Source organism: Mus caroli, unplaced genomic scaffold, assembly GCF_978045245.1.
Source record: "Mus caroli unplaced genomic scaffold, Mus_caroli_1 scaffold_10, whole genome shotgun sequence".
In the NCBI taxonomy this organism is placed as follows: Eukaryota; Metazoa; Chordata; class Mammalia; order Rodentia; family Muridae; genus Mus; species Mus caroli.
The window spans coordinates 9,296,983-9,309,293 of NW_028227265.1; the positions used below are offsets into that span (position 1 = coordinate 9,296,983).

Here is a 12,311-nt window from a genome sequence, read left to right on the forward strand (position 1 = left end):
TGTGAATGAGAAGGGCAAACAGAATGACGTCATCTCCCATTGAGGCAGGAGGGAGCCTGCTACTCGGCTCCCGGAAGGCGGTGGTCACGGATTCCAGCCCTGAGTGGGTGACAGCTGACTCACAGCTGGCTCGCCAGGGGTGGGAAAGGTGGAAGGGACAGCTGCAGGAGGCTGTGGAGAGGCCATTACTCACTCAAACAGCACCACCGCGAAGGACTGCACCAGGCGGTAGAAGGTCGGCTCCGACACACACTTGGACTTGCAGCGCTGTGCAGAAAGAACCAGGCCCGTCAGTATCGGCGGGACTTGTCACTCTGCATGTCTCCATGCACTTGGAAGGGCCCCAATGGCCACCTCCCCTTGACCAGCACCCTGGGCAGGGCACAGGATTTCTCCGGGGCCCTCTGCACTGGAGCCCAGAGGTACTCCTCTGTGTCATCCTCACAGGATTTCATAAGAAACTTCACATCCAGCTCCCCCACGGGGAGAAGTATGGAGAGACAGAACCCCAAATGACAGCATGGCTATTCCTGAGTCTGTTAATCCCTTTTTTCTGTAGTTTCTAATCTCTTTCTGAAGACTACATCCCTACATAGAAACATGCAAGGTGTGATTCTTTCCCCGGGTCTCTCCATACCTTTGGTTTTGCCTGGCTTTCACAACTCTGACTATATTATCTTTTGCAAAAATTGAATGCTAGAGGTTATTTCATAAAAACATGCGTGGACACAGCCCACATGCTTGCCTTTGGAAAATAAATTTGTGGGGCTGTCTTGCCACAGTCCCTACTCCTTTCAAAGGAGAGCTTCCAGTCAGGGGAAAGTCTTTATATCCTTCCCCAGCTGTGTTTGACCTCTTTCTGCTGGCTTGCACCCTCCTCTCTCTTCACCACAGTGGTGCTGACCAGGTTGTTGGCCACCATCCACTCCCCCGCCCCCCCCCCCCCCACCTCACCTGTGCGCTCACAAAGCGTGCGAACCATTCCCGGCCTTTCCCGTCTTCTCCGCTGCAGTACTCCCCAAACTTGGCTTTCTCTTCCTGGTCCAAGTCCTCCCTGGAGGAAGGGCAGAACAAAAACATGGACCCAGGTCCTAGAACGAAACCTCTAGGAGGGGATGGAGGTGGGAAGGGGGAGAAGGACAGTGGAGTACGTCCCCAACTCTCAGCACCTTCCAGGGAACAGTGTCTTGCATTTATTTTTGAAACCAGGAGCCTGACTTCAAGGTCCAGATATGGCTTGAGCGTCGATTGGGGCCTACCCAGTGGGAATTCCACCCTCGTCTCTGCCAGCAGGCCTCCTGCTCAGGTAATCTGCGCCCTGATGAGGGCACAGGCCCTAAGAGCCCTTACTTCTCTGTGGATAGGCAAACATTTCCCTCAAATTTACAGATGACAATAAGGCAGAGAGCTTGAGATTAGTCAGCTTATATAATTTGTATTTATGGGTTTGTCACTAGACAATAATATTAATTATATATGAAATATTATATATAAACATTAACATATTCTAATTGATACATTATATATGAGTATATAGCGTATTATATGTATTATAAAACATAATGTCTAAAATATCATAAATATGTAAAATGTAATAGTAATATATTTACATATATATTTCTTTGTCTTAAATTTGCTATGTGGCCAATGGTGACCTTGATCTCTGCAACCTCCTGCCTCCGCCTCCCAAGTGCTGGGATTACAATTCTATGCCACCAAGCTTGGTTTCTGCACTGCTCAGGGTTAAATGCATACAAGGCAAGTAACTTGGCCAGAAGAGCCACAGCCACAGCAACAGGTCAACATTTGTCTTGTTTTAATGAAAGTGGACAGTCACACTGTAAACCAGGTTCCTCAAGACTATAGCTGTGGGCAGACTGTCCCCATAAGAATGGGCTTGATACCAGGCGTGGTGGTGCACGCCTTTAATCCCAGCACTCAGGAGGCAGAGGCAGGCGGACCTCTGAGTTCGAGGCCAGCCTGATCTACAGAGTGAGTTCTAGGACAGCCAGGGCTACACAGAGAAACCCTGTCTTGAAAAACCAAAAAAAAAAAAAAAAAAAAAAAAGAACAGGCTTGATAGAATCCAGGCGCACACCCAGAGGAGCTACGGTGCCTCAAGCTCTGCACTTCCACCAGCTCAGGAGATGCTGATGTAGCTGGCCCATAATGAATCTAAGTTCTGGTGAGCTGTGTAGCTGCTAACAGATCAGTGACTAGACCTGGGACCCTTTGAGTCTGGGCTGCCACCTACCTCCCTGTCCCAGCTGAGGTACCACTTAACAGTGCCGAGGACAGTCAGAGCTACAGCAGAGATGCCCTGCTCAGGCTGTAGTCTAACTCCAGGCATCTGCTTTCTGGACCTTTGCTGTTGGTGCCCCTACTTTAAAGGTTCTACCATGCAAGCACGATGACTTGAGCTGATCCCTGGAAGCCATGTAAAAGCTGGCTGTGATAGGCCAGCTAGTCTGTAGTGAGCCACACAGCAGCATAACAAGAGAGCCTGCCTCAACAAGGCAGAAGTGAGAACTGACCCCTGAAAGTCACACACACACACACACACACACAGAGACAGAGAGACAGAGAGACAGAGAGAGACAGAGAGAGAGACAGAGACAGAGAGAGAGAGAGAGAGAGAGAGAGAGAGAGAGAGAGAGAGAGCAAATGAACCAACCCACTGACTCTTAATTAAAAAAGAACCACAACCAGTCGTGGTGGCGGACACCTTTAATCCTAGCACTCGGGAGGCAGAGGCAGGCGGATTTCTGGGTTCGAGGCCAGCCTGGTCTACATAGTGAGTTCCAGGACAGCCAGGGCTACACAGAGAAACCCTGTCTTGAAAAAAAAAAAAAACCAAACCAAAACCCCAAAACCAAACCAAAACAAAACAAAAAGAACCACAGTAAAGAGGCCACAGAGAAGTTCTGGGAGAGACTCAGAGAAAACCACTACTTAGGAATCAGCTGCCTGCAGACCCCACCGGGGCTGGGCAACCAGATTTTGTTGCCTCTATCCTCCTGAATTCAGTTACAGCAGTGAGTGCAGCCTCCCAGCCAGCTAGGACCTGAGAATGTTGGAGGAACTTCTCTGGACACCCCCGGTGGCTGGGAAGTTAAAGCAGCAACTAGGTAAGTCAGATGTCAGTGGAGCCAGGGGTGCAGAGCAGGAGTAGCAAGCCCACAGACAGCAGAGTGTAGAGTGCAGAGAGCAGGGCTGGGAAGGTGCTCAGCCGGTAAGCACACAGTGAGGTGAGATTCCAGCACCGACATAAAAGCTGGATGTGCAACCATATACCTGTCACTCCAGTGCTGAGGACAGGGACAGGAGCCTCTTGAGGGCTCACTGGTCAGCTAGACTTCCTCAGGCTCAGAAGAGACCCTCTCTCACAGAGGTGCAGAGTGAATAGGAAAGATACTCGTCAACATTAGCGTCTGGCCCGTGAACCCTTATAGGCATACACACCTGCACACACACACAAAACCACACACACACACACACAAGAAGGCAGAGGGGCTGTGTGTAGCTCAGCAGTAAGGCACTGCCTAGCACGGATGCCCTATGGCCCCCTTAGGTTAATATATTTAAATGCATCGTGTGTGTTAGAGAAGGTATGTCGTTGGGGGGTGGTGGGCTTTGGGTTCAAAAGTCCACACCATTCTCAGGTAGCTCTCTCTGCCTTGTTTTTATGTACCAGGATGAAAATGCTCAACTAGTGATCTCATGCCCTGCCTGACTGACCGCTGCCATGCTCCCCGCCATGATGGCCATCCCATGAAACTCTACGCCCCAAGTCAATGTTCTGATTTGTAAGTTGTCTTGACTATGGTGTCTCTTCACAACAACAGAAAAACAACTGAGACAATCCTCTACACTCTCAGGGGAAAAAGAATGCACAGAGAAAACTCTGGAATGACTATGTAGGCTCCTTACAGAACGTATCATTTGTTTCTCCACAGCATCTCTGTCTAAGTGGGAACAGGGGTGCAGCCATACCTTATAGGTTACTGAAGACACCATGGTGGACAGTTGCCCATCTGGTTCCTTGGTCCCCATGAGGCCATGAAATGGAGTCAAGCGAGGAGACTAAGAGGATGTGACCACCCTTGGCGCTGGCATCCCACCTATGACCTATCAGTATGCTGCCTTCCGGACAGTCCTGGACAGCCTGTAGGGACATGACCTGCTGCTCCAGGTAAGGGACATTAGTTGGTCCAAGGTGGAGTCCAGGACTGGAAACTATCGGTTTTGTTGTTGTTGTTGTTGTTGTTTTCCATAGCTAAGGACCAAACAAGGGGCCTTGAGCCTGTGAAGGAAGCACTCTACCACTTCAGTGGTAGTTTGAATAAAAACGACCTCTATAGGGACTCCCATAGGGAGAGGCAATTATTAAGGGGTGTGGCCTTGTTGGAGTGGGTGTGGCCTTGTTGGGTGGGTGTGGCCTTGTAGGAGTTGAAGTGTGTGACTGTGGGGGTGGCTATGCCCAGTATGTCTCACTATCTTCCTTCTGCTACCTGAAGATAAAGATGTAGAACACTTAGCTCCTTCTTCAGCACCAAGTCTGCCTGTGTGCCACCATGTTTTCACCATGATGATAATGGACTGAACCTCTGAAACTGCAAGCCAGCCCCATTTACATGTTTTTCTTTATAAGAATTGCTGCAGTCATGGTGTCTCTTCACAGCAATACAAGCCCTAACTAAGACAAACCACTGAATTAAAACCCCTACTCTCCAGGAGTGGGAACTCTTTAAAACCTCCCAGTGTGACTTTATAGGCAGTGAAGAGCCACTGTAGTCTATAGTAGGTAGCAGACTAGTGTCCTTAAAAGGCCTACTCTGCACCCCAAAGAAGGCTTAACCCCCATCCCAAAGAGGGCCCACCCTTCTTCTCACAAAGGGTCTGCCTTCCATTCACAGAGAGTCTATTCATCCCACAGAGGGCCTAGCCTCCACCCCACAGAGGACCTACCCTCCAGAGAAGATCTTCTCTACGTAGCTGCGCATAAACTCTCGAAGTGCCAGGGTCTCCTCGTCTGGGGCGGAATCAGCACTCTGATTGGAGGAGAAGGACTCATTGGAGGAAGAGCGTCGGTCCTGGTCCCAGGATGGGTGTGAAGGTGACTCGCCCATGTCGTTCTCACTGTCTGCGGACTCGGTGGTCTCACTCTCAGATGCACCATCACCCAGGGAGCCATCTGGGTCCTGGAGTGTTGACGGTGCTGCTTCCAAAGGAGGGGAGGTAGGTGGTTCAGTCTCAAAGTCAATCAGGGAGCCCACAGGGACTTCTGGGGCCTCCATGGTAGCTGGGCTGCCAAACAGGATGGGCACAGCCTAAGGAGCAGCTTCCTGAAGCTGCAAGCGTGTACAATGTGTGGGGAGCGCCTGGCCACCACGGCTGAAGTCTCTAGCAGCTCAGAGGCCCTGTGGCGTCTGCAATGGAAACAGACATAAACACTGTCACTATGAGAAGGACAGTTCCCCGAGGAAAGCCACTGAGCACAAATAGACTTGAGGGAAGCGTGACTCACACTTTTCCTACACAGATGATAATCTCTGTACCTCAGAGTCCGGGATGCCAACAGCCACGTCCCCTTTGCTGCTATGCAGAAGCATGACACGGGCACACTAACTGAAGGAGTCCAGGGACGCCAGCATCAGGGTCTCTCCCTGCTAAGCAGCACACTATACCTCTACCTGCTCCAGCCAAGGGAAGCAGAGCTAAGGACCAGCTACAGATTCCTGCTGGCTCGCTGGCCTATGTAGCTGAGGAAGTGGCACCTTGCTGAGCCATCCTCCTCTTCCTCCCCCCCCCCTCCAGCTCCTTGTCAGTCTTCCTCCAGACCTGGAGCCTACCCAAGCTTCTTGCTGCTTCTCAGTCTCTGCTTGGTCCCCTGTGCTGCAGCCACCTGGATATCAATGGGAAGTCACCTCCTGTGCCTTGATCACTGCAGTCCCTCCTCCTTTGTTCCTCTCTTTCTTCCCCCTTTCCCTCCCTCCCTATCCCCACTGCAGAATCCTATTCACCCTGAAGGCCAAGCTCACTCACGTGTCCACCTCTGGAGAGGCCTCTCTCCACAGCAATTCAAAATTAATTATGGTCCCTGCTGACCCGGCACTAGACTTTCATCTAGACTCGTGTATGAGCAAGTGCGGACTCTTACTGAGCATCTGGTGTGTGAATGAGCACACTTCAGTGGGAACAAGCTCACGCTGCTGAGAGAGCATGGGATGCAGGGCACACAGACCAGGGCTGTGATGGAGACCAGCTTCCAAACTCAGACTCTGGTACCAGTTCAGAATGTATTTGCAATTCTGGAAGCCATGCTTATCAGCACTAAGGAGCAGCAGCCAAATGGCAAAGACCCAGGACAGCCATGCTTGGGGGTAGAGGGAGCATCCTCATCCTTCCTCAGGCCTATCAGAGAAGATCCCCAGGAGGCGACTGCAGGGGCAGGACCACCATCTGTACCGCTTCTGTTGTTCTACTGGGGGAAGTGCAGTCCAAACCCACACACGCTGACTCCTGAGAGCTTAACACTCACAGGTTGATCATAGATTCCCTCCAAACACCCAGCCCAAAATATTTTTAGATTCTCTGAGTCAGAAAGATAGAACAGCTGGCTCTGGCCACCATCCTCGGCGCACATGCACAGGGGCAGCGGTACACGTGCAGGAGAGCCCACAAAGCCTTCCTCCTGGCAGAAGCAGTTCACCAACCTTGGCTCTGACATCTTGTCTAGGCCAGGACAGTAGCAAGGGCCCACAGGTCAGAAGGCAGTGAGTGGATGCTCAGAGAGAATAGGGTAAAGGGGGGGCACTAGGATTCCCTCTCCCAGTAACATCTGCTACCTGCGGCCTTGCTTTCTGGGAAGGTCTCCCTGTGTGAGACGGTGAGACTGGGTTCAGTGTGGAAGGGCCATGTGGCACCGCATTACTACTCTCCAAAGAACAGAAAGCCACACACATGACCACATGTAGCTACCCATGGAGACCATACAAGGAAACCATCTGCAGGGACTAGGTCAGAGACACTGTTAATCCTACCACATTATAGATTCATTACACTCTAAGTAAATGTGGAAGTGTAAGCCCCAATTCTCACAAAACACAAACCACTTAGATGAACACACAAGAAGAAGCCCAGCCACTAAATGCCTAGACAAGTCTCAAGCCATACTAATCACCACAAAGAAACATGCAAAATGTCCAGGTGTGGTGGCTCATGCCTGTAATTCCAGGTAGAGATACAAAGATCCAGAGTTCAAGGCCATGCTCAGCTAAAAAGTGAGTTTGAGGCCACTACATTTGACCCTGTCTCAAAAAAATAATTAAAGCACACAAATTAGAACATTTATGCACCAAGGTACATTTAAAAACTGCAATCCAGCATGCCGTTAATCCCAGCACTCAGGAGGCAGAGGCAGGTGGATCTCTGAGTTCTAGGTCAGTCTGGTCTACAGAGTGATTTCCAGGACAGCCAGGGCTACACAGGAAAACCCTGTCCAAACCAACCAAACAAACAAAAACTACTACAGTGCAAACCTTACCAAAGGTCTAGTTAAACTGACATTCTCCGGTTCACTGGCAATGAGGGCAGATGCAACTGCAGAAATTCTATGTCTGTCAAGAATTTGAATGCTTGAAATTTATTCTAAGAAAAGGATTTAGTTACACAGTATACTGGCTGGTTTTGTGTCAACTTGGCACAGCTGGAGTTATCACAGAGAAAGGAGCTTCAGTTGAGGAAATGCCTCCATGAGATCCAACTGTAAGGCATTTTCTCAATTAGTGATCAAGGGGGAAAGGCCCCTTGTGGGTGGGACCATCCTGGGCTGGTTCTTGGGTTCTATAAGAGAGCAGGCTGAGCAAGCCAGGGGAGACAAGTCAGTAAAGAACATCCCTCCATGGCCTCTGCATCAGCTCCTGCTTCCTGACCTCCTTGAGTTCCAGTCCTGACTTCCTTTGGTGATGAACAGCAGTATGGAATTGTAAGCTGAATAAACCCTTTCCTCCCCAACTTGCTTCTTGGTCATGATGTTTGTGCAGGAATAGAAACTCTGACTAAGACACACAGGAGAAAAAAATACTGTGACCCTGACAGACAAGGCTTCTACACACAGCTAGTAAAATAATTATAACATGGACATCATAGCAGCCAGTGTCTGAGGCAGTGAGGACAGTGTTGATAATCACAGAAAATGTCCTACTGTGTACCATCTCTACTGGGACACTGGGGACTCTGGGATATAACAGTGGACTGGAGACACACTCAGCACTGGTAACAGGATGTCACTAAGTTCAGGTCCCTCCCTCAGTCCACTATCATACCAGTGACTTGTGAGTCAAAGAAGAAGCCAGTTTAAGAGACAAGAAGAGCTGCATGGGCCTGCCATCACAGAAGGCAAGACAAGACTGATTTGAGGCTCTTTCTGATCCAGCCCTGGACTGGTGGGGCTGACAAGGTGAATAAGTTACCCTTTCCAAGAAGCCCAGAACTGCCTCTGTCTCAATGGGTTCAGAATGATGTCTTAGTCATTTTTCTATTGCTGTGAAGATGCACAATGACCACAGCAACTCTTAAAAAAGGAAAGCATTTAATTGGGGCTTGAGGTTTAGCCCATTATCAGCCTAACAGGAAGCATGGCAGCATGTAGGGAGCCACGGTGCTGGAGAGGAGCTGAGAGTCTTACATCTTGATCCACAGGCAGAGAGACACTGAGAGCCTAGCTTGAACATTTGAAATCTCAAAGCCCATCATCCCCAATGACATACTTCTTCCAACAAGGCCACATGTCCTAATCCTTTCAAATAGTACCACTCCCTATGAGCCTGTGGTGGCCATTTTCATTCAAACTACCACAGATGGTGACAAAAACACAGGCCAGGGACAAAGGGGCCAGATGCTGGTCCTTGGCCTTGAGTGTGCAGCTTGTTTAGTGTCCTTGCCCCTGAGGATACTCAGTATCATGGCCTAATCTTTCTCAGAGGAACAGGCCAGCCGGGCAACCTTGCATACAGAGCCAGGATGCCCTGGTGAGGTGACCAGCCCTCCTTACAGAACTGAGATGCTGTGGTGAGGTGGCATAGGGCCTGGGCATGAGCTCCTAGTCCCCTCCTCAGGAAGGAAACACAGCTATACATTTCCCAGTGAGACAAAGTATTGGTCTCTGTAGCTCTCACAACAACCTCAGAGGAGGATCTCGGATGGCCTGAGGACATAGAACTGACTGTCTCTGCTTTGAGCCAGCCAGGGTCTTCTATTCAGAAGCACAGGTCCAGTAATAGCAGAGTTCTTAGAGATTTCAAGGCATGATGAAATCTTCCAGTTTTTCAATGGTGGCAATGAATTTAAATTCATTTCAAAGCACCTTGTGGGCCCTAAGTCTGTGGATCTATAGGAAGAGGCTCCAAGAGGCCCTGGTGGTAGCCAGTCTAAGACCCCAGCTTTTTGTTTCAGGACTCTACTCCACAATGCAGACATCCTCAGGCTTCCAGGAAAGCTACCCGCCTCCCTACACTTTCATGGTTCATGGTCAAGGTGCTGCCAAGTAGCTGTGATTTCCTCATTCAGCTGAGATTCCTTCATGCCACAAACTCCCTGATTGTTCACCGTGAATCAGCTACTGTACGAGGAGCAGGAGGTATAGCCAAGAGCAGGAGCTGGAGTGTCTGCTTCTGTGTGCTCACAAAGTACAAGAGTCAGCAAAGTGCTTGCCACACAAGCACAAGGGCTGTGTTTGATCTCTGACCCTGTGTTAATACAAACAAGCAGCCATGTGCACCAAGGAGCACCTGCAATCTCAACACTAAGAAAATAGGAGGGATCCTGTAGCCCCCTGGTCAGGCAGCCTACTCAGATCTGCAGGCCCAGGCTCAGTGAGAGATTCTAGTTAAAAAAAAGCAGGCACAGGCTGTATAAACTGAGGATGTGACTGCTCCATGCTATAGATAAGAGGAAGGTTTTTATTGTAGATATGAGAGAGAGGCTAGCCAGAGAAAGAGTCGAGAACAGAGAGATAAAGCTGTAGCCTGAACACAGCCAGCAGACTGGACCTGGATATGAGGGAAGCAGAGTAGAGAGACAGAGAGAGTGAGGGAGGGGTGGGAGGGAACGATGAAGTCAGAGAGGGGAGGTCCAGCCAAAATAGCAGGGTCATAAGAAGAATGAGTAGCTGGGACATTTAAGGGAGGAGAGGAAGGGAGGCAGGATTTGAAATGTGTAATAGGCACTTTTTGGTGATACTAAGAGATCCTGGAGGCCAGCTGTGGTTTGCTATGCTTAATTAGTGCCTTCTACCAGTGATAAGGGGAATATCTCCTTTTGGTAGAGAGGAACAGGCTTTACGAGTTCCTGAGAAACACTGGCTTTTGTCTAAGGGAAATGGAGCATCCTTTGGACCTAACATAGGACAATTGAGGAAGACATCTGACATTGACTTCTGACTTCACACACACACACACGAACATGAACAGGTATACACACATATAAGACTACTGAGATGTTCTCTGCTAGGTCTGGGAAGGAGATCTGGCCCCCAGAAGCCAGTACCACACACAAGTGCTAAGGTGACCATGGCCTAGGAGGTCCTTGTAGTCGCTGGGCAGCTGCTCACTGGAAAAGCAGATCAGAGAAGCTTTCCTATCTACTGAAGGCTTGCGTGGGCCATAGGAAGTTTGGGGGAAAGGTAAGGGCAGAACAGGTAGGCCCTGGTAGGCAGCCATGGTATCACCATTCCGAGGGTAGGGAGGGCACCATAACTTCCTCCTCCTTGGGTCCCTCCCAGCCCCACCTGTGCCTCAGCCTTCCCAGCCAGGCTTTAGGAGGAACTATGGCAAGATTGCCTGCTATCGCATTTGGCCACATCCCCTGAGCCTTGCTCAAACTCTGATTTCTCCAATAGTGAGAGCTGGGATTTCCCTAGAAAGCAACTCTGAGCACAAAATGTGTGTGTGCATGCAGTGTCTGTGTGTGCATGCAGTGTCTGTGTGTGCATGCAGTGTCTGTGTGTGTATGCAGTGTCTGTGTGTGTGCATGCAGTGTCTGTGTGTGCATGCAGTGTCTGTGTGTGTATGCAGTGTCTGTGTGTGTGCATGCAGTGTCTGTGTGTGCATGCAGTGTATGTGTGTGCATGCAGTGCCTGTGTGTGCACAAAAGGTATGTGTGCATGCAGTGTCTGTGTGTGCATGCAGTGTCTGTGTGTGCATGCAGTGTCTGTGTGTGCATGCAGTGTCTGTGTGTACATGCAGTGTCTGTGTGTGCATGCAGTGTCTATGTGTGCATGCAGTGTCTGTGTGTGCATGCAGTGTCTGTGTGTGCACAAAAGGTATGTGTGCATGCAGTGTATGTGTGTGTGCATGCAGTGTATGTGTGTGCATGCAGTGTATGTGTGTGTGCATGCAGTGTATGTGTGTGCATGCAGTGTATGTGTGTGTACATGCAGTGTCTGTGTGTGCATGCAGTGTGTGTGTGTGCATGCAGTGTATGTGTGTGTACATGCAGTGTACGTGTGTGCATGCAGTGTATGTGTGTGCACAAAAGGTGTGTGTGCATGCAGTGTATGTGTGTGCATGCAGTGTATGTGTGTGCATGCAGTGTATGTGTGTGCATGCAGTGTCTGTGTGTGCATGCAGTGTCTGTGTGTGCACAAAAGGTATGTGTGCATGCAGTGTCTGTGTGTGTACATGCATGCTCTAGTTTCCCTGTGGCCCAGCCCTTGCCTGAACAGGACACACAGTACAACAGTTGCTTTGTCTCTTGTCTCAAAACTGCCAAAAGTGGAGGCAGAATGGGGCTGGCAAGGTTACATCGCGGTCCTGGGATATGAAGATAGCATGATGTCATCACCAGGGGCCTTAGGAATAAGGGTGGTCAGAGTCAGAAAAGGAGATGACACTGGGCTGCTGGGTTGGTGATAAAGAAAAACTGAAAGCCAAGGACTTGGGGAAGCTGGGTAGCAGGGAAGTGCATTTTCCCTGCAGCCTTGAGAAGGGCTCAGGGAAGAGCATTTTCCCTGCATTTCCCTGTGAGAAGGGCTCTTTCCAGCACCTTGACTATCCCAATAAACCAGCTGAGAACTTCTAACCTTCACAGCAGTAAAGCAGTAAATGTGAGCTGTTTTAAAGCCACTAAGTACACAGTCATTTGTTCCGGTAGCAATAAGGAAGGAAGACAAATGTTACTACATAAAATACCTGTCAGGTGTAGATATCTGGATATTTCTTGTACCCTCGGGGTATCAGAAAAAAGGCTACTGAGACCTGAGGCAGTGTGGAAGTTGGGCCCTGACTGCCCCACATCCAGCAGGGACCATC

At 49.8% G+C, this 12,311-nt stretch overlaps 1 protein-coding gene across 4 annotated transcripts in view; it reads right to left on the reverse strand.

The window, feature by feature from the left end:
* Positions 1 to 12,311, reverse strand: part of Kiaa0513 (KIAA0513 ortholog) — a 65,433-nt gene that overhangs the window by 14,708 nt on the left and 38,414 nt on the right. For all 4 annotated transcript variants that reach the window (XM_029480493.2, XM_085843547.1, XM_021169905.3 and 1 more), the window contains exons 2-4: positions 4,969 to 5,429; positions 955 to 1,054; positions 194 to 267 (exon numbers count right to left, since the gene is read on the reverse strand). In XM_029480493.2, coding sequence (XP_029336353.1) covers positions 194 to 267; positions 955 to 1,054; positions 4,969 to 5,297 — 503 coding nt within the window. In that variant the 5' untranslated portion in view covers positions 5,298 to 5,429. The remainder of the gene's footprint in view (positions 1 to 193; positions 268 to 954; positions 1,055 to 4,968; positions 5,430 to 12,311) is intronic.